The 23,297-nt window shown below is 41.6% G+C and overlaps 1 protein-coding gene across 1 annotated transcript in view; it reads left to right on the top strand.

Moving 5' to 3' along the window:
• Positions 1-5,686: 5,686 nt before the first annotated feature.
• col11a2 (collagen, type XI, alpha 2) overlaps positions 5,687-23,297 on the top strand; it is a 47,429-nt gene continuing 29,818 nt past the window's right edge. Inside the window, exons 1-3 of the mRNA XM_039605833.1 lie at positions 5,687-5,818; positions 7,841-7,902; positions 12,887-13,109. Of these exons, the coding sequence (XP_039461767.1) occupies positions 12,992-13,109 (118 nt within the window). The 5' untranslated portion in view covers positions 5,687-5,818; positions 7,841-7,902; positions 12,887-12,991. The remainder of the gene's footprint in view (positions 5,819-7,840; positions 7,903-12,886; positions 13,110-23,297) is intronic.

Here is a 23,297-nt window from a genome sequence, read left to right as displayed (position 1 = left end):
AACTTCTTTGAGATATTTTTCTCACTTTGTTTCATTGATTTTATTTACATTTTTCCAGCATCCTGAGGTTTTTACTTTCAGTAGAAATTCCAACAGTGTTTGAAGCAGAACATTTACAACTGTATAAACATGTTTGAGGTGAATCATTTCCTGCTGTGTCACATGTGAGAGGGGAAAATTGTGAAAAATATTCCAACCTGTTTACTCAGAAAATTTATGAAGTTGGTAAGTTGTTTTTAGCTTTAAAGTAAATATGTGAAAGGATTCTCCACTTTGTAAAATACTTTATCAACATTTAGCTCATTGTGGAAAAAACAGGGAAAATATTCTGACTTTATGACTACAGCATCTACTCTCCTCAGTTACCAAAGGAGGTAAACCTGCATCTCTCCTAAACATCAAACTCAAAATAACCATAAAACATTTACATTTAAACATTTAAAAGGTTTATAATTTTAAAAAATGTTGCATTATGATTATATTTAAATCCAACACAAAGCTCTAACTTTTTTTGGAAACAGGTTTTACTTTAGTGGAATAAAAAACACAGAAAATGCAGTTTGGGGCATCTGAAAGTCTCCTGGAGAGGCACCACATATCCGCCACCTTTGTGCTCGAACAGCATAACCATGACCACACAGAATGATTATTTTTGTGTTTTCATGGGAACTAGCACTTTAGGACTGAGGTCACCTTTGAGCTCTCATTCTGAGGGAAACTCTTCTCTAAACTTTACTGAAGGCTTCTGTCTGCCGGCTGCTGAGGTGACTTCATTTGTGGAAAAACGTGCAGCTTTAGCGACACAAAAATGTTGCTGTGTCAAAGTCGCCGAGGTTCCACCCTGTGTTTTAGTCAGTAGGTCAGATGCATCTGCCCATCCTTGCAGCCACCTTCTCCCTCCTCAGTTTTATTCTGGAATCTTCATGTGTAAATACCTTTTGATCCCTCCTCCCTCCCTCTCTTTCTCCCTCCTCTTACCCTTGTCCACGCTCTCCCTCTTTATCAATGGCCCTCATTCATTGCCTCTCACCCTCTGCATGCCTGTGTGCCCCTCACCACCAGCTCTCCCTCTCTATTCATTGCTGTGACTTTTTTCCTGCCTGTACCTTTCCAGGGCCCTAACGTCCCCTCCCAGGCACTAGTTTCCTCAAACCTTCATGTGAGTCCTATCGCTCGCCACCATCTCTGGCTCTGTTTCATTTCAGGGATTTTGGTATTTAGATGCAAATCTAGATGTGGTTATTTGAGGCTTAGGCAATATTCATTGGCATTTATGAGAGAAAAAAATGAATTGCTGCTACTAATGTGCACGTTTTTCTGTGCCATTTCACTGTTGGTTAGATATGGATCTGTGGCCCCTGTGAAGCACAGTAAGGCTTTTAGTGGGCTGAATTTCAGCTCCTGACAATTTAATATTCCTTAGGTGGAACCTGCTGCTCATATATCTAGTGATATATATTTATATATATGTAATTTTTATGGCTCAGTATAGCATACCTTCTCTTTCTTGTTCATGCTATAGCCACAGTTCTTTCAGTTGCCTTTTATTAGCACAACTATTATGCACCATCTGGGCAAATTACCTTCTAACAGTGAGTAATTGTGCTAAATTGACCAAATCCTGGAGTTCTCCTGTTGCTATATTTAACGTCAAAGGCTAAAGAAGCTGCCTTCAAACTCCCAGAAAAGAATTGCTAAGTGTTGAAAGAAAGTAATGGAATAGAAATGCTTGGAAAGGCACACACACGCCTTTTGTATTTTTTATTTTCTTTACTGTTCAGTTTATCGAATATCATCAAAGGACTTGTGTCCTTTATAAATATACAGTGTGCTCATATATAAACTGTCCCTCTGTGCTGCACACACATATGCTCTGTTATACATCAGCTGGCACGCAAACACTCACCCCACAGAGAAAAACACACCCACTTGTGTGCACCCTCGCTGTACCTCCTTCTCCCTCATTCTGCCCCATCGTCACCCCTCGTTGTCCTCCCTCCTCCTCCTCTGCCTATTTCGAGGTATGCGGTTAGCTGGGTGTGTTTGGTGGCCAGATTCAAAATCACTGAGCCATTCTCCAACTAAATTTCCTCCTTTTTTCTTTTTTACTTACCTGACTCAGCACACCTTCACACACACACACACACACACACACACACACACACACTCTGTGGAGCCACTGTTGGTGCCGAGAGTATCAGTCCACTCCCTTACTCTTTCCTCCCAGCGAGCCCCTGCTCTGATCTATTTCAGTGTGTTGTGGCTAGCAGGGTGTGTGTGCGTTTGCAGCCCTGCCCAGTAAAATACAGACTTTTCAAGGAAGTCAGCAATATAATATGGTCGCTTTATTGTAATTACAAGGTTCTCCTTTTGGAAATGGCAGAGCGAGAGAGAGGGCGAGCTGCCCACAGCCACTTGCTGAGTCCATCTCCTGAGCTAATGCCATCTCTTGCTCTCCCTCTGCAGACTTCCCTGTCTCGGTTTCATTTATCCTTGAAGTCTCCCTTGCTTGTCTTGACTCAGATGTTGCCACATTATGTGGCTTTATCAGCTGTATACCAGCATTACAGCCAGCAAAGACTTTTCTGCTGTCTGATTGGTTGAATTCTGAGAAATCTGTTCAGTGGGTGGCCACATCTGATGGAGCGCACCCTCAGGGAAACCTTGTGGCCTCTGGGCTCTTAAAACCCTTAAATTTCTGTCTGGAAAATTAGAAGGCTTTATTAATCCCCGCTCAGCTGACATTGAAGCTTAATTGAGTAATTACAGGGTTTGCACTGACCTGCCTCACAGATTATTTCCTTTTTTCTGGACAGAACAAGTATAAGCACCTGCCTTTGGATGTCAGGGTATTTTCGCAGCCTCACCTCTTGTTAAAGTGGTCACAGGGATTTGCCATAAGTCTGTTTGAGGATGATGAAGTCATGCTGCGAGTGAAGGAATACGTGCAGTCCTAGTCCTTTGGAATTTGTGGTCATTCCATAACATGGATGCTTAGCAGATTGTGCGGATTGTGCTTCTGCCAGGGAACGCTTGCTTCTGCTGTACTCGGTAAAGGGTGTGGTCACACTGGATAAAACACACTGCATGCTAAAACTGAACTAGACGGGCTTTTAAAACCCAAATTTTAAATTTTTCATGCTCTAAAAGCAACAAAATAATGAGATGTTATTGAGCTGCCACATTAAAGTAAAAGATAAAATGCGTTGATTATAATTTTGATGGTGAACCCACAAATCAAATGTCTGCTTGTGAACATATATACGCACATTATTACATTTATTTTGCCTTGTAAATAGAAATTTACTCCTACACGGGTAAACTGGCTGCTTCGTGCACCACATAACAAGACCGGGCGACACCACCCGCGTTCCACTCGGAGGTGACCGAATGTCTGAGGCCATCAGTCTTTTTGTCACCCTGTAGTTCACATCACACTACTTTCATCATAAAACTCTGTGGTTGTGCTGGCCAGTGATTCAAATGTCCAGCAACCCAGGCTCTGACTGTACGGGTCGTTAGTCTAGACAACTAGAAACAACTTTGTGATGATATCAGACCAGCTGCAAACTCAGTAAGTTGTCTGCCAACGCCGTTCACTGACCTCGGCTTCATTTGTATCTCAGCGACGCACCTGTAAAGTTTCAGAGCTGCACCTTGGACAGTTTCTATTGCCATGACAAAATCTATCCACAGACATCTGGGCCCACAAACACTGGCCAAAGTACTCAAAACCACCTTCATGGTAGTTTCCACAACTCCAGGTGTCTCCAGGACAACATTTTTCCATGTTGACACACATACAGACAAACTCTTACAAGGTGACAGCAACACCGGCCTCTTCAATACAACTGCTAACAACTAAAGCCACATAATACTGAACTAAACAACAGCATGAACTGCATTTCTTTATTTCCTGCTGTTGTCCTGGTTTTAATGTTTCCTCCAGTTTACTCTTTAAATCCAAAAATCACCTGCAGAGGTGCACAATGCCTCTGTAAGCCTAAGCACCTGCATGTAGTTGCAGATACATGCGGTCTTTGGTTTGGGTGTCAGAATACAGCGTATAAGTTCAGTGGCTGAATAAAACTATTATAGCCTATTTTTCCACATTAAGTAAGACCATGTTTGGCTGTTTTTAATCTGTTAAATTTCTGTTCCTCATCATCTTACAAATTTTAAACTAAAGTGCTTCAAGTCAAAGGAGACACATTTGGAATTTGTGTTTAATTCTTCAACATTAATCTGGCCGAGTCATTTACTGTTTGACTTAAAATTTCTTATGATATCCTGTGCGGATGAGAATAGAAACTTTTGTTTTTAAGAAGAGAAAACTGGCAACAAAAAGCAACATTTCAGTGAAAAACAAAGGGCAACAAACAAGAACACCACTTTGTCTTCTGTCTGTGATTCAACCATGAATACAACAAAAGCGCTCCACTTGAATGCTTTAGGTTAAGTGAATCAAAGCTGTATGTACAGTTAAAAGCAAACACATACCACAGATGTCTCTTGGGGTGTCTCTTTTTACGGCCCATGGCATCTACTTTCAGAGCACAAGGAAGCCAGAAACAAACAGTCTGTCCTCAAAAACACTCGATCCAGTGTGTCTAGAAAGCCAAAATAAAAACCCAGAGCTGCCGCACTGAGGGAGCATTTCCTGGACTTTCTGATTTAGTACAAATACTCTTACAGAGAAAATAACAGCTCAGTAAAGCTGTACTGTAGATGATAGAGTAACTTTTGAGTGTATGGTATTTAGACGCCATTTAAATGCATTACATTTACTAATATTTTGTGCTCAACTCTTTCTGATTTTTCAGCCTTGCAGCTGTTCTGCTGACCTCCACTTTTATTCCAACAAAGAAAACTTTCATGGTTTTTCTTCTGCATCTGTGAACATGGAAAGCTATATTTTCCTTGGTTTTCATGTAATAATATTTAGGTCCAAAAGTGCCCAGGCCCATTTTCCTCATGATTCTTGATGGATAATTGATGGATGCAGCAGGCTTATTGATGGTTTCGCAGAGTGATCACAGAATGGCCGGCCCTTCTCATCAGAGCTCACCCCTGTAGTTTCTTATGAGAGGGCAGTGCGCTTTCTTCTTTTAGCAGTCATTACTGCTGCACAGAGGCTCAAACACGGACACGGTACTTAAAGCGTGTCCTTTTTCTCTTCACGTGAAATTTAGTATCAGAGTTTTTTCAACACTGAACAAGTTTGATGCCCTCAGAAGAAGTTTAAGCCAGACCAAAAGTAAATCACCAGAACTGTGATTTTAAATTATTTTATGTTCTTTTACTCAAATGCAATAAGTATTACTAAATGCTCAGTAGTAACTGGAGGATGCAGAGATTTATGTTACATAAAGTAGCAGAATATTCATTGTATGCAGAGCAAAGGCCTAATCTGAGCCAGGGAGAGTCCCGCTACTAGAACACGCTCTCCAAATGTAGATGGTGGAGTTCATCATTGTTTAAACCAGGGGCGTTTTTAGCCCATTTTTGGGCTGAATCAAAGCACCCCCAAAGATTTCTTAATTTTTTGACAATATTTGCTGTTTGTGTGACACACTACTAAAAATATAAAAAGCATACAGTACTTGGTTGAGACGTAATATTTTAACAACAAAAGTATAGATCCCCCAAATGGTTTGTTCCAGCTCGCCTCTCCCCTTCTCTGGCCCGCAGCGGAGCGGAGGTGTGAGTGCCTGTCTTAAAACAAGACATGTTAGCTGCATTTAACCTTAATTTACTCTTTATATAGTTAGGTAGGAGTCAGACCATGTTTCTCTTTAGCGGAAAAACATTAGACCAGGTAACCTGCAGTGTTGAAAACGTGTTTTCCGACCAGTAGCGGTTTTAGACGCGGGCGACACGGGCGGTTGCCCGGGGCGGCATCGTGGTGGAGGGCGGCATCACGGGCATCGGCAAAAAAAAAAAAAGAAAAAGAAATGCTCGTACATGCTGCCCCTACGTCAGCCAGCGCATATTGGGAATGGCATAGGCACCGATCGGTTTCTATCGCCCATTTGCTGGGAGTAAGGGCGCCCTTAGTTTCCGAGGTGCACCTGCTGCTTGCGGCGCAGGGAGGAGAGGGCGGGCGGCGGGGATTCTCTGACCGGCTGGAGCAGCATCTAATAACCAACTCGCAAAATAAAACAAAATAAAAACAAACCAACAAACACGAAAACATCAGACATTATGATACAGACTTATAAAAACCGATGTTTTTTCGAAATTTATACACGAAAAATGAGCGCGAGAGCCCTCGGTGCGCCTGCGCGCTGCTGAAGTCAAAGTAAACTTTATTGTCATCTCCGCTACATACAGTCCAGTATATAGAGAGACGAGACGACGAGGCTCCAGTTACAGCAGTGCAAGTAAACAAACAACATATATATAAGAAGAGTAAGAAAATAAATATACACTTTAGGACTCGGGGTAAAGGGATCAATAACAATTTAAAATTTACAGTTTGATGATTTAAAGTCTCACACACACAACCCGGGGAGCTGCTGCTTCAAATAGAGCACATTTCATTTATAATGTTATAAATCCAAGCCCATTATGTATTCATGATTTGAATCCTGGGTTGTGTGAAATGTCAGAAATGCACCCTAGACAAAGTGAATCTGTGAACTAAGGTGTAGGTCTATTAGGTTATGTTGTGGTGATCCTCGGGTTGAGGATGGGTGTTCATACTGGAGTGCAAAATTAAAACCAATGGAAGAGGGATAAGAAAAGTTCAAAGCCATCAGGTGATCAGTTTAGAAAAAGAGAAAAGAAGAGGAGGAGAAACGAGCAAAAGATACAGGTAAGCAGATGTGTCATTGGATAATGGCAGGTCATCCTGAAACAATCAGAATCAGAATACCTTATTAATCCCTAAGGAAATTATGTGGGTTACAGTTGCTCCAAGAAGAAATGGTAAAAATAGCAACAGTAACAGACTAAACTCCAAACAATACAATATGTTACAGATTTTAATATTAATTAGTCAGTGTCAGTTGTTGATTTGTCCTGTTCTCATTGTATGACAAATTATGATGGTTGTTTGGTAGCCGTTTGCATACTATGCATACTCTCTCTCTCTTCATATGTGTGTGTTTCTCTGGTGAAATTCAGTATGGTTCCGACAACAGTTTTATGTTAATGTACAATCCTTAATATGTTTTGTGTGTGTGTGTGTGTGTGTGTGTGTGTGTGTGTGTGTGTGTGTGTGTGTGTGTGTTGGGGGGCAGAGGAGTGTTCGTTCAGGGCACCAAACAGGCTACGACCGCCACTGTTTCCGACGATGTTTGCTACCCTACAATTCGTCCTACTCTGTAGTAAAATCAGCGACATTTGGCCGTCCTGTTGCTCCCATTGAAATTTATATAGCATATTTAAAATCTAAAGCTTAAAATTGTAGCCTGTTGTTACCACTGTCCTGTTTGAAATGGAATGAGAGAAGCTGCTTATTTTGTCATGTGTGCCGATATTAAACCCAGGGTATTAACTAGCTAACTGACTGGATGACAACTAACCCTATAGCTCTTGTTGTCTGTGTGTGTGTGTGTGTGTGTGTTTGTGTACAGAGAGACAGCCAGGTTCATAATGGTTATAAGGAAGTTTTTTTCAAAAAAAGGATCAAATGATCCATCAATAAAGGATAATGTTGAATCAGTGTTTCAATATTTATATCTTTTATTAGATGTTCATGTGGTTTGGTTATTTGCCTTTTGGTTGAAAGTACACTGAGAGAGGACTTTTTTATTAGTGATCTTAATAGTATTTTTTCATATTAATGTAATTTTTTCATCTAATTGAATACAATCTATTTGTGTATGATTGTCAGTCCAAAGAGGGAGAGAGGAAAGAGGGAACGTGAGGAGAAAGTACAAGGTCAGGAAGAACCAGGTAAGAAAACAGACAGGGAACAGTGACAGGCACAACAGAAACTGTTTAACTGCTTGAGAGAGTTGACCACCAAAAGTGATTTGCCAACCTCAAGGTGAGGCGACGCAGGTTAAAATAAAAGAAAAAATCTGCCATAGAGCCATAGTAGTATCTGCAGTAAAGATCATTTTATACATAGTATACATTGTACCATAGGCAAAGTTGCCTCCATGTTGATAATTTCTTTAATTAATATTATGTACATTTGTACATTATAAGGACTCTTCTATTTTTGGAGTGTATTTTTTATGTATCTGTATTATATTATACATACACAATAAAAGTGAATCTCTGTCCAAAAAATGCACTCAGTTTACTTTTTACTCACTATGAGCATCATTCATTATTCTCCCGCAGTAATTAAGGTTAGGATATGTATTTTTTTTATTCCAATCCATTCTTCTTTTGCAGCATTTAAATAACCTTTATCAGATTTGATGGTTTTGTTACAGACTTTTCAAAAAAGTGTTTTGCTTTTCTTTCACAAATGTGGGGATTAAATTTTGTTAAAATGTACAAAACAGTGATGTCATGTTTTGTGACGAGGACCCAGGCAGAGAGACTTGATGAATTTAAGAATCTTATGATTTAATAAAGAAATTTACAGACTTGCACAGAGAGGGTAAAATTATGATGACTGATAACGGAGACGAAGACAACAGACGACGAGGACTGGGAGGAACAGGGGTTTAAATGCACCAAGGAGACAGTCAGAGAGAACTTGGGACAACTGGAGACATTTAAATGGCCTGTATTTGTATAGTGCTTTCTAGTCCCTAAGGACCCCAAAGCGCTTTACACATCCAGTCATCCACCCATTCACACACACATTCACACACTGGATGCAGGGACTGACAGAGCCAGGGAAGAAGTCTCATCGTGACGAGTAGTTTATCTTGCCTGGCTGTGCAGCTCTCTGGGTGCTCAGCACCCCCAAAGCTCTGATCCTAGAATCGCCCCTGGTTTAAACCCCTGATTTAAAAAAATTAATAAATAAGAAATAGAATAAATAAATAAGACAAATCCAGCATTGTCACATGATATATAACCAGTGCTACAGAAACTGTGACAGCATCCATCCTGAGAGTTTTTGTACTGCAGTGTTAGCCGTCACTGGTGATGACCCTGAAGTCATGGTTGGGTATACACCAGAATAAAATCTATAAACTACGGTGGCCCTGAGAGGCCAAACGGACTTCAACTTAAGAAAACACCAGCAATAAGAAAAATGCTGCAAAAGCACACAAACACAACGGAAATAGGAAAAAAGAAAACTATATGTAAAAGAATAAACTGACACGTTTTAGTATTAATGTGCCCCAAACACAAGCATGAAGTTTACCCACCAACTGTAAAAACATGTGATAACTCAGTTTTTCAACTTGAAGAAAAGTTGGGTCCACTTAACCTGATAGAAGTAAAAAGTGGAAACAAGATAAAGGTTTGAATTTAAAAAAAAATGTTTTTTCAACTTAACATTTTGAACCGTGTGCACGTGTGTTAGCTAAAGCATTTTTTAAAACTTTATTAAACTAAAAAAAGTTGTGCAACTCTTTACAGAACTGACAACTGTAATGAGCCTCCTTCATTTTCTGCAGCGCTCTCATGCAGCTCACAGGGTGCTGGAATGTGATTGGTTGTGCTTTTTCATGCTAACTTTATTTATGGAACATTTTTACAACTTGTTTTTCACGACCCTGATACACATTCATCTTTTAATGTTACAGTAATGGTTTATGTAGTTAGGGCCACAGATACTTCCTTCCAGACATTACCCTCACACTCAGCAAAGTTGCCACACTGACATAAATATTTAGTTTTTAATGTATACTCGTAGCATGCTTATGTTTAGTCTGCTGTCATAGTCCACTTCTTATCTGCACTGTAAGATATAACTTAATCTCATTTTTCTCCAGTTGGATCAGACTTACAGTGTTTTCAAATAAATAACCCAGATATTGTCATACAGTTTGGACCGTACTGCTCGCCGCTGCATTTGAAGTATTTTAGTAAAAACTCAGGGGGAGGGGAAAAAGTCTGCACACCATTTAGCTCCAGTTTAGGAAGTGGAGTCCTAAAACATTTAAACAAAGGCTTTTGATACATGAGTGGAGAAGATTTCATGATATACGTTTCCTGTAATTTAGGAATGGATCTGCTCACACTTCCTCTTTTTATGCATTTAAATATAAACAAATATTAAAACAGCAGGCAGTAGGTCACCTTGTGATTGGAAGCACCAGTCTGTAATAAAGGAAAGCCTTTATTATTAATTTATCAACACACATGACATCATATCAAACTGACTGAAAGTCACCTGAGCTGTGATGCTGCTCAGATCTAAAGCATTCTTTTCTATTTTAGGTTTAACGTTAGCAGAACATCAAAAAGAATTACGACATTGTGGTGATGAAAAATGTGTTTTGTTTGCATGTTAAGTAAATAACTTATACCCTATTTTCCTTTGTGTACTTTGCCATTGCCACCAGGCCCTTTGAACAGTTGGTAGTGAGGGCAGTTATCTGGGATTTAGCAGAGAATGCAAACACGCCCCTGTTTTCCCCTCAGAGAATCACACAGAAATAGGAGAGAAGAAATAAAAGGTGGTGAGAAAGAGCGAGCGGGATGGAACATCAAGAGATAATTACAGTTGATTACTGCTTTTTGGATGTGAAGTCTGCATTCAAAGAAAGTGAGTAAGCCGGGGCTGTGTGGCAGCAGGAGCGTTTACAGCAGGGCACACAGGCAGCTTTGAAATATACGTATGGGACATGTAGGCCAATGAAAGCAGCTTTGATTTTATGACAGGAATGTGTGTTTGATATTACTGCTTGACAGGGTTTGTGTTCGTTAAAGAGACGATTTCAAAAGGAAAAAAAGAAGCTCAGGTGTCTGTACACATATTCATTACTTTAGGTTTTTACTTTGAAATGTGAGAAGTGCTCGTGCAGTTTACACAGCAGCACAGGACGTCATAAACACCTGTTAGATACTGTAAAATATCTGCTTTAGTGTCTTTGTACTACAATTTCTTAAAATTTATGATGTTCAGTTGATCTTGACTCATCTCTGGTAATTTTGGAGATGACAGGTTGTGGTTTTGTTGGCAAAGAGTTCGTTATGTCTTAAGGCAGCATTCCTTAGCCATTAAAAACACGCCGGTTATTTTCTTCTTTGCATGATATTGTTATAAGGTGCAAGACTAAGGTGGGTCCTTAAATTTCCTTTGGTGACTCTTAAAATATCCTAAACCGCATCAGCTTTTTGCACAGTTAAGGTCAAAATCTGCTATAATCTGATGTATTTACAAATATTAAAAGGCTGGAAATGTGCATTAGTTCTTTCCATCCTCATCTGGACCGCGCAGGAAAGGAGAGAGAGTGAGTCATTTTTGAGCTTGAATCTTGAATCTGAGGAAGAAAGACGGCTGCCATCACATGGTGCCATCTACTGCAAGGTGCACAGAGCAGACAGATAGAGGTGGAGTCCTGGCTGACTGGATGGGAATTAATGGATCATCTTGAGTGATCCTCACTGGACATTTGTGCTGTTAAATAAAAGGACGAGCACAATGTAAAGCCAGCAGGTGTACGTTCTTCGAGTCTCTCTGAGGCATAACTCAGAATTCTTCCAGTACTGAATTCTTTTGTTTGGTTTATGTCTTGAGAATCTGGAGTGTCTGTCTGTTTTATTGCATGCAAACATTTTTTTCCTTTTAAGCATCAGGCTTCATCATACTCTTCAGTCAGATATTACATTTTCTTCTTTCTGCTCCTTTAGGGGTCGCCACTGCGGGTCATCTTCCCTCACCTCAGCCTTTCCCCTTACATCCTCCTCTGTCACACCTACACTCTGCATGTCCTTCTTCACTGCATCCATGAATCTTTTCTTTTGTCTTCCTCTTCTCCTCCTGCATTACAGCTCTATATTTAACATCCAGTGTCCTCCTGTGCACGTCTCAGTCTTGTCTCTCTAACTTTGTCTCCAAATATTTTATTTCAAATTTCTGTTTGGTAAAAGTTATTTACACAGTAAATCAAAGATCATATTCTTTTTACTACGTATGCCTCATCTCTCCACCTCCACTCCACACCTGCTAAACAACGCCACGTGGGGCCGACCAATCAGAATAGCGGTAGAACTTCGAGGATTTAGCCGAGGGGGCGTGGCTAGTGGCGCGGACAGAGGTCTGATTGGCTGACTCAACGTTCATTCAGCTGCTCTGCACAGCGCGGTGCTGCTGTCTCATCCTCAGTTTACCTGAGCAGCCCTGCTTGCTCTACAAAGCCTGCATTTACCTGTCGCAGGTACAGACGCAGAAAGCAGGAAGTGACAAAGATAAATGCTCATCTCAGTAATTTGGGCTTTTCAGAGGGAATCGAGACGAACACAAAAAGGTTTCACTGACATTCAGTTAATAACTCAGAGTTAACAGAAAAGCTGAAACATCTTTGCAGCTCAGTCATTAGAAAAGAAAAGTTTTCACTCTCAGACTCAGTTTTCACTCCCAGACTCTCCTCGTACACGTATTTCTACGTACGCCCGGCGCGCTATTACGCACGCCCTCTCCCTCCCTCTCCACCTTTACCATTCTCTGTCTCTCTCTCTCCCTCTCTCCCTCTCCACACACACACACATACATACACAACCGCTCTCACTCTTCGTGGGAGAAAGTAAAGAAGGAGAGAGGGAAAGAGAGAGAAGGGAGAGAGAGCGTGATTCCAGGTCTCTCTCTGCTCTCTCCACTTTGGGTACTCGTACCCAATCTGACTCAATGGGGCTTCAGTGCTAGAGATTAAACTTCAATATAAAATATATTTATTCACCCCAAACCAATTTTAGTGTTTAGGTTTGGTGCATTAATATAGGTAACTCATTAAGGAAGGGTTCCGGAGAAAGGTAAAGACGTCTCCAGAGGCGTGCCTTTTTGTCTGTTTCCTCACAGAAGGGTCAGTCGGGCTCCTCTCGTCGGCTGGCTTTCTGAGAGAGGATAACTTCCCCCATATCCCACATTTACAGCTGACCCAGGCCGGAGAACTACTGCAACACTATGGATATTGGAGCTTGTCCCTTCCGGAAGAAACGGAGACCATGGCGCATGGACTTCTCCTCCTTCGCCTTGGTAACCGTGGCGCTCGCCGTGTGCCAAACAACTGTGGTTCGAGCAGGTGAGACAGATTTTTTTTTTTTTATTGGTGAGGTTATTTTTATTCTTTAAATAACAGTTAAAATATAGTTTCCTGTTTTTTTTTTCCTGTCTCAAACGCCATCTATTTGAATAGATGGCGTAATGAGACTGTATCTCTCCGTTATGGGACGTTTGCGCACCTGACGTGCTTCTTTACTTATTCCCAGAAGAATGAGGGCAGCAGTGCCCCATCAGTGGGCCCCACGGTATCCAAATATCTAAATCTGTTTGGTATTTGCTCCATGCAAGACTTACGTCTGTAGACGTTTATGTTTTGAGGACTTGAAAGACTTATTCCCAAAACGCTCTGTTGTGACTTGTGTTTCTCTTTGCTTCATAAGGGCCTGAATCTGAACCTTGCTAACGACTAACTGCTGATATTGTCGAGAAATATTGATCAGGTGATGCAGAGGTGTCCGAAACTGAATCTGAAAAAAAACTTTTAAAAAAACATTCTCTATGAACATTAATGGCTTTTATCAATTCTAAAAAATAATGCATACAAATAAGCTGTTAATTTCACATTCGTGGAATCTGTCTTCCTCTGTGCATTCAGACTTCTGACAGGTGTCATCATCTGTTTCTGTTACTTAGTCTTTAAGTTTTCGACTCATGCAGATATTTATTTATTTATTTTACTCCGATCAGTTTCTTTGTGATTCTCTTTTCCGATCTGAGCTCTATGTGCTCTGTATTAACTTGACCCTGTTATCTAAAGTTCCGAATAGTTCTGAAAGGGTGGTGCTCATTTCTGCGCCCCCTACCCGGAGGGGGGCATGGGATAAGACGGTGCAAAATCCTGTTTGGTAGTTTCTGAGGAACTTTGTCGAATAAAACATTTGATTTTTTTTGGACTCTAGTATTTTTAGTATTATTTTTTCTTTTATTCTAACTAAATATTGGCCTCTGTGTGCACTGGGCTACCAGCTGGAACCATATGAATGTGTTTACCAGTTCAGCCTGTGCACCAGTCCGTCCATCACTGCCTCCGGTTGTTCAAAGAGGAGGGATTTCTGAGGGATTTCAATAAGCCAAAGTGAACTTTATTCCCAGCCAACACCAGGGTGGTTTTCCAGGATTATTTTAGTTTGGGATTTTAAACTGTTGACTTCATTATTTGTTGAAGGAATGATCCGTATGCGCTGCTGTTCCTTGATGGACCGCTAGTCGTCTCAAGTTATTTTTAACAGAAACGATTTATCAGCCTTTCTAGTCTGGATTAGTTCAGATAAACTTCGTGCATTTGATGCTTTTTAGTTTTTTGTGAAAAGAAAATTGTATCTTTTTAAGCGTAGCAAAAAAGTTCTGTTTTTAGCGCAAACTGTAACTATTTTAATAATGATTTTTATTCCACTGCAGTTTCATGAACTTTTATCATTTAAAGCAGTTCTTGCTTTGGACGTTAACAGGTTGGCTCTTTATTGTAAGTGTGCGCTGTGTGCCAGCACAGTTGCAGCAGCTTACGGACCGCGGGGGCTTCTGTGGCATAACTCGCCTCCTCCAGTGTATTCTTTGGCTGCGTTTCCAATTTCAGATTGCGAGAGGCGATTGCACCTTCCAGCCGTGTCCCGTGTGTATTTTGGAGGCGGAAGCCTGAGACATTTTTGCTTTTTATGAATAGGTTGTTATGCGGCTGACCAGCTCGGTCGCAGGGGTTCGGGAGTGAAAGCTTGCAGTGTCTGCGCGCAGTGTGTGCGCGCTTTGTGCACTTGTGTTTGCGTATGTACGTCTGCAAGCTATGGATGTTTGTGTCCAGCTCAGGGTGTGGAAACGTATGCCTCATCTGCATGAATGTGCCTCTGTGTGCAGCAGCCCGGGTAGGCTGTGAGCGCTTATACACCAAATCACAGGGTTTCGTTCGCTGGTAGGGAAAAAAGTTTTATAATCACCTGCTCTGTGATAATGTCAGCGTGACGCAAGTAAAACACTCACGCCACCTCTCAGGGCTGTGCTGCGTGCGTGTGTGGGGGTTCCTGCGCGCACTCGCCCTGCATACGCGTTTCTGTGTGCGTAGTGTGGCTCAGCAGCAGATGTGAGAGTAAACTGTAACAGCGCCACACGCCGGCGGTGAAATGCAGATTCAGAGAGGTGAAGATGGTCTGAATCTTAGATGTTTGCTCTCAGATGTGTCCTGAGAGAATGAAGACGTCGCCATCACCCAGAGAGCAGCAGCCCAGAAACACATGAAAGCAGACTTTTGTTCAAAGAAGCAGAAATTCAGAGGCCAATATTTTCTTGACATGGATGTTCCTCAACCTCATTTCAAAGGCGACCGCTCCTCAAAGGGCAGCCTGTCTCAGTCAGGCTAAACATAACATACTCTGCTCTCTCTCCGTCCCTCACTGCCAGTGAATAGAGCCACTATATGTGGCGGTGGAGCAGGAGCCTGACAGCTCATTCTTGTGATTGAATGGAAGTGTGTGGTATTTCAGCCGCACGTGACTCAGTTTAGCAGCATTAACCCCGTCCCCTTGGTTTTCCCCTGCCCTGTCATCATGTTCCCCTGGGCCCCTGATGTGACACATTTATCCTCTCTCCTCTGTTGTACTTTTTTTTTGCAAACCTTTCCATTTTTTTCGGATTTTTTACACTTGGCCATCAGGAGCCTTCCCCCATCAAATATCTGCATTTTACATCCAACAGCCATCACTTTAAAACTGAGATAAAGTTGTGACTAATCACAGTGGGGGGAAACTTGCAGTTACAATATCTGATTTAGTTTTTTCACAGACACTTTGTAAAAACACCAAACTTTCAGCTGACTTGTGCCCTAAGTTGAGACTTCCAGGCAGCTCTCACGCTCCCTCTGATTCTATGTTTAGTTTTGGGATGAATAAATCTCCACCAGTGCTTAAATCTAAACCTAACCATATGTAATGTAAAGTCTCTTTGGTGGTAGAACACGATATGTGAGAGCAGGTTGCCTGAAATGCACAGTTCAGGGCAAACACAGCCCATGTTCTTAATGCCTGTCAGAATGCCGTTTAATACCCAGCAGTTTAAAAACTATTAACAAAGTGGAAGCTGAACACTGACACAGATATCACAGCACGGCCTACACTGTGAACGGTTTCCTTTTAATCTTTAACACTTCCTGTGTTTCCTGGATTCGAGCCACCACAGGTTGTCCTGACTCTTCGATTGATCCGTTATTGAACCCAGTGTTGTAACAGATGTGTGACACGCTGACCTACTCTCTCAGTCTAGACCCACAAGGCCCAGACTGCAGCTCTAAGATTAAAGCTTGCATACTCCAACGTTGAGATATGCTGAAACACTTCTCAGGCCTCATTTCTAACCCACGACATCCCCTCAGACTGTGAACTTGTGAAATCCTTTCTCAGACAAAACCACATTAGCACTGCAGACTTGAGCGAGCTGAAGATAGTTGTTCTCGTTTCCACAGTTTTATAGGTGATGATTTAGCGGTTTGTGCGTGGGGATAGTCGTTCTTGGGAGACATTCTGTTTGAGCAGAAGATGTGCAAGAGCGACGTGAGAGCGTGCCAACTTCATAATGACAGGCTGTCTGTATAGGATGCTATTCCTAGTCACTGTTATTTTGCTGCTTCAAGGAAGTTGATGTGGGAGGGTATGGAGACCAGCTGTGTGATTTTACATGTAATGTTAATGTACATCTTTTTTCCAGACATCAATGCAGTCTATGCATTTGAAAATAGTTTTAAATTGTGGCTTTAACCAGTTATGTTTTTAGACTTCAGTGGAAAATGCTACCCTGAAGCATGAACGATGACAGAAAAGCACTTTGAAGGTTTTTGGGGCCTTACAGTTTCTTAGTGCAGTAACCACCAGCTGTCCCACTTAATCCTGTCTCCAAATCTGTTTGTCTTTAATGAGCTCACAGGTGGAGTGGCATTTATGGAGTTTATCCCAGCGTGTAATGTGTGGAAGACAGGGAAAGTCAGAGTTAGATCTTAATTCTTTAATAACAACAGAATTTCTAGTATTCAGAGTTGGTGTTTTTCAGATTTACAGAGGTGTCTTCAGACTTTATCCCCCTGTATCTTGGAGTTCTGAGGGTTTATAACTTGCTGAATGCTTTAAATGTTGCAGCCCTGGAGGAATAATGTTGCTGCATAAGTAAGAGCCTCAAAACTCCACAACGAGTCAAAGTTCTCATGCATTCCCCCTGCAGTGGTGTTTACCCGCCGTCGCCTCACATGTGTTCCTGCAGCTAAATTATAGCCACAGAATACATGATGAGTGTGTGTGTGTGTGTGTGTGTGTGTGTGTGTGTGTGTGTGTGTGTGTGTGTGGGGGATTTCCAACTGCTTACTGCTCCCATTCCTCTCTTTCTTATCGCCTCTTTGTCTGGGTCTTTCTTACTTAAAGTGTTTGATTTATGGTGAATATGTTGTCTGTCCTGTGGACAGTTTCACATCTGTGTTTGTTTACAGCATTTAAATGGTGAAATTTCAGTTTGTGGGTAATTTAGTATAATGTGGTATTTGATATGATTTGAGTTCATAAATCTGCACTAAAACCTTGTGACTCTTCACCAAAAGACCAAAATATTAATACATTTGTATTATGTTCAGCTGCAGTTTTCAGAAGGTCTCTGTGAACTGATCCAGTTTATAAATGTGTGGAGTCCACAAACAGCTTTTATAAGGAGAGAACTATGTGAACCCACATAAACTGGCACTGATGCTCATTTTTCTTTCTCTGTTATAAAAGTGTTCAGTGTAATGAGTGCTTTTCAGTTAAAAGTGTAGATTGTGATGTGCACTGTTCAGATTTGTGAAGAACAGCCAGAGCTCAGCTGTGAAGGCCTCTCATTCAGCACAGGGGCACCAACGGTCTGACTGCTGTCTAATTTGTGCCTTTGCTCTCAGTCTGCTCCGTGTGATAGTAAGTTACAGGGACTCACTTGTCACTGCCTCCTGCTTGGGGCCTTCTGGTCCCGGGTAGGCCTTGTGGTGTCAGTAGCCACCCTCAGATCCAACCTGAGACTGCGGCCTGCAGCTCTGAAACCACACAAGACTGCATGATACACGTTGGCATCATCAGGGACGCACACGCAGACTGGCACAGACCACATAATGGCACACGGGGAGCTGCCGTACAGTAAATGTTGGCACTGCCCTGCAGTTACTTATAAACCACACGGAGACTGTGATTCATTAGTGCAGATGCTCTAAACTTAGAGGCAGGTATTAAAGCTGAAAACAAAGCATAAGAGCTTAAGTATAAAGGCAAAGAGACAGATGCTTTGTTTTTTCAAAGGAATGATTGGACTTACAGTACAGTTAAAACTCACTGAGCACCGACTTTAAATGCCCATCAGAGATTACAGGATAAGCAAAGAAAGCAAAAGAGACGCCCTTTAAAATAAGACCAAGTTTAGTAGAAATAAAGACATTTAAAGTGAGTCAAATGAGGTTTTTCTTATTTTCTGTCGTATATGTACTGGTACAGTGGCAGATGCTCATATTAAAAATAATATTATCATCTTCTACTTCAAATAACTTCACAAACTCGACTTGCGCTCTGGATCAGAGTGGGATGAATGGCACTAACTTTTGTGCTTTAAGTGGATTAACTGTTCTTATTGAATTATTATATTCTTAATCCACGTGTGTTACCTCCAGCGTTAGCGATCTGCTGCTGTCTGTTTGGTTTCTTCTGATTTTTAGCCTCCTTCAGGTTTTCAGGGAGGATTTAGTGACATTCGTGTGGTACAAAGGCGAGTCCTGCTTTGGTTTTCTCTCTTTCAGTTACAGATTGTGTCACATGGTGTAACATTTATGTTGCAAACAACCACACACTGACTAATCAAAGCCTCGGCTTACACCAAATAAATCATGTCAATTCAAATAACTCCCTTTTTACAGCACGGCTTCTCATATTGGTTTCTCTGTCTGTATACACAGGCATTATAAATAAATCATAACTATAGAGCAGCATGTTGGAAATTATAACCTGGAGCTTGAGCTGCAAGCCTCTGTGGTCAGCAGGCTGGATGGAGACACAGCTGGTGATCACAGAACAACTTTTATGAGACAGTTTTGGAAATTAGTTTTTTCTAATTTTCTTATATGAGCGACTCTAAAGTGCTCATCTGTTTGTGTGTGTGTGTGCATGTGTGTGTGTGTGTGTGTCTGTGTGTGTGTGTGTTAATCCATGGTCAATATAGCACTTCTCTTGCTCTTTGTGTCTGACAACATTGTAGTTGTGTAAAGGTGAGAGGTGAGAGGTCATGGTGTCAGCTGGAGTGTGTGTCTGGTATTTTGCACAGCTGTACCAGAAATACAAAGGGCACGCATGCACACACACACACACACACACACACACACACACACACATAAATAATCTTAGGCACAAAGCAGCAGAGAGGGAATCAAGTGAACTCAGTCACCTCATACACAAGTTTCAAGAAATAAAGATACTGTAATATTTAACCGAAGTCTATCACCCATAATTTTGTCTTTATTTCTTTTTTTTCTTTAATTTGATTTTTGAAATTTTTTAAATGTGTCTACAGTGTCCTTTGTATCATTGTACATTACGATAAACTCTAATGTAAGAAGCAGACGTACAGAATAACTGGATAGATCGGACGCGTGTCACTATGAGTCCCTTCTTCCTATTGTTTAATATTTTTGGAGTTGTTTAAGGTCTCGTGCTTTTATGAGGAACACAACGAGCTTTATTCCTTCTCTCTGCATGCTTTCCTCCCCAGTAATCCTCTTTCTGACGTTATGTGCATACAGAGTTTAATCTGCGTGTCCAGCTGCTTTGTGTTTTCTGTTAAGTCAATGAAGCTGCTCGTTAGCAGAGTGTACCGACTCCTGTTAGCAGTTACTTTGTCGATACGCACAAGCACCGTTTATCTCACACTCCTGTGAGTGTGTCTGTTTGCACCAATGTGTACATGTAAACACTGTGTGTGGGTGTAACATGTGTGGCTCATGTCACAAGGTTAGTTAAGTCACTTTCGGCTCCATCTAGTGGTGACTCTGGGGAATTGCAGCAGGTCAAACCCTGCAGGAGCTGCGCAAGTCATTTTACAGTGTGACCGCCACCCTGAGTATCACATGTGTTTCCTATCACAGTGGAAGAAGCTTGTGGTCTGCCTGTTTGGTCAGTTGTGGTTCGGTGTAACTGGGTGGCTCCCAGTGTAACAGGGACAGGATTGTTTCAGTCGTGGGGCACCTGTTCAAAAATACATCTACTCCATGCTCCAGGTTCATTATACACTGAACAGCAAACCATTATTCCAGTCTCAGTGGTTTAAGGATAAAACACACAGACCGAGTCTGATAATCTTTTTAAAATATATTGTGGCATTGTTCAGGTTCACTTAATAGATTTTAAGCAGAGATTTTCATCAACTTTAACGCTGTTTTCAGTGTTTACACTTGCTGTGTTCAAGATAGATAGATAGATGTTTTTTAAATGTTCAGGCTGTCAGTAGGTATAACTGTACAGGCTACTGTAATGTGCCTTCAGGTGGCTGGGAGCCCTGTTTCCTGTCTTAATGACAGCAGAGTAATTATCCCACATTTACATCAAAAGGCTGCAGCCATCTGTTAGCGCTTATGGTACGAACGAGCAAGGAACTGGGAAGAGGAAGGAGAAGGAAGTGAAGAAAGAGAGCTTGTGCCCCTCGGCCGTCTGTTTTCTTACCTTGTCCAGTTTCATTTTTGCCGCTCCTCGTCTCACATATAGACTCACTTTTCTCCGCCTGGCTGTGTGTAGCTCTGTGGCCCCGCGTGTTATTTTTGTGGGTGTGTTTTTGTCCTGATTGTGGTCCTTCGGGCAGGAAGGGCCCCGTCTGCAGATGTGAGCTGGACAGGGAGTCGGGAACAGAGCAGCACATTGTACTGGGCGTACTGGGGGAGCTCGGGGTGCAATCCGATCCAGTATCCTGCCATCACAGAACCAACCTGTCTGCTGTCACACACACACACAAACACACACACACCCTTTGCCTGGTCCTCTTCTCTCTCGTTTTGCTGCAAAGATCTGCAAAAGACTTAAAAGTTATGCAGATAAATAGATCAGCATCCTCCAGGTCCTGGAAAGTTTGTTAATTTTGGAAACTCCATTGAAAGTCAGGGAAAGTATGGAGCCTACTTTTCTCCTGTTAGTTCACAAGGTCAACACACCGATGTCTGGAAATGAAAAATGTAGAAAAGTCTAGAGTTTTTCTATATTATTGAGGGACTTTTCTACATTTGTGTTTTCTGTTTTGGCCTGTCTCATGTTTCCACTTTCACTAACTTCAAGCACTGTTCTCACTTTCCTTTCCTTCATATTCCCTGCACTGTACATCTTCCCTTTCCTCTCTTCCTCCTTCTCTCTCTCTGCGGTGCAGAGTGACGTTAATGGGCTGTGGTTGAGGAGTCAATATTAATGCACCGTTTGCTCTGTCTGAATAAATATTACCGTCTGTGGGCACGATCTCATAAACTGTTAACTCTGATAAACTGGGTGTCACCTAAACATACGCACCTCTGATGGGATCAGTGTGATTCGAGGAAACCAGAGTGTAAACCTCATAAATGGCTGATTAAAACACTAAATAGCCTCATATTGTCACAGTGCGAGCCGCTGACTGTGGATCTTTATGTTTGACAGCAGCAGACAGGTGAAGGCTGAAGATCTGTGACAACTTTAAGTCATTTCTGAAGCTGATGTAGTCAAACTGTTACTTTTTCTGACTCTCTCATTCACAGTTTGAATCTGAAACTTTACTCCGTGTTCTGTCTTCTGATGTCTGATGAACTTTGTGCCTGATCGATAGTTTAGGAAACACACGTCTCACACTGTGCAGTGATTGTTCACTTCATTGCTGTTCACATGTTTGGCTGTGATGTCCACAGTGGTAACAGTGCCCTGCTGTTATTAGAGTGAGTGCCATGCTGTTATATGGTCCACTGTGCTTTTTAAACATGCTGAGGGTGAAATAATTACAGGTTGTCTATAAATAGGACGGTTTATTAATGTGGCTGCAGGGTGAAAAAAGTAAAAGAAACTTGTCATATAGAAGCTGATACGTCTCAAAAAAGACTCGTGGTATTTTTTTGATTGCTGTCATTTTTTTGTACCACAGAAATGCATCAGTGATGCTGTAAGTTTATTATGAGAGGTGCCACAGCAGGGCTGGCTGTAAATGGGTTTAATTGGTTGTTAACAGTAAAGTAAGCTCAAACACAGAGAGGCTCGCCAACACTGAGGGAGGATGTAACTGCCTCACTTTAAAACCTCAGTCAGATATACTTTGTAATTAGACTTCACTGGATTTTTTATGCAGGCCAGCTGTTTTCACGCCTTTGCAGAATTTGTGTCAAATGTATTTATTATAAGTGGACAGCAGAGTACCCAGCAGCTCTGAGCATTTCATAAGAAACAACCTTCACTGTTATTTTTTAAGTCTTTAAATGAGAATCATGTAGATTTATATATAATAAAACATCTGGACCTGCTACAGTGACAGTATAACATCTCCCTGATGCTGCTAACTAAACAGTTATGCAGCCTTTTTGGGATTCAACACCAAATATTATAAATATCAAACTATCCAGCCTTGAAACATGCCAATAATAAAAATCAATACTTCAAGGATTCTGGTTTCAAACAGAGACAGTCCTGCCTGATGTACAGGGAGCAGCATTTTTAATCAGATATAACTATAATAAGTTTCTCCCTGTGCAGGATTACTGTTTGATTTCTAAATGCTCGGTTTAGTATCTATAAGCACTTCTGCTTCAACCTGCTGTTGCAGCTCAGTTTGTTAAAGCTGATCATAAAGGGAATCACACCCTGAGCCCCAGAGGTTCCTCTGCACACAGTGCCACAGTGCCTTTGAGCAAGGTGAGAAAGTCAGCCGCAGTGCAGAAACAGACTGGCTGACCTCTGATGTGGAGACGGGATGTGAGGCTGTGTGTGTGACTGTACGATGTTCAGGTATGTGTTGAATATTTGTGGAGCGAGCGCATGCGTTCCTGCATGTACGTGTCAGGGGGAACTGTGAAATGATTGTGTGGTGTCAGACAAATCTTCGTTTGACTCAGCGCGATCACGTCAACAGCCGCTTGTTTCAGCTGCTCGATAAACGTGAGCAGAATAGACGCCACTGTCTGCGCTCTGCATTAAACTGAGCTTTCCTGTACCTGCCCTGCACTGCTTCATATATGTGGCTT

This window comes from Oreochromis aureus, linkage group 22, assembly GCF_013358895.1.
Source record: "Oreochromis aureus strain Israel breed Guangdong linkage group 22, ZZ_aureus, whole genome shotgun sequence".
NCBI lineage: Eukaryota > Metazoa > Chordata > Actinopteri > Cichliformes > Cichlidae > Oreochromis > Oreochromis aureus.
The sequence above is the reverse complement of the archived record's forward strand: the minus strand, read 5'-3'. Positions and strand labels throughout refer to the sequence as shown.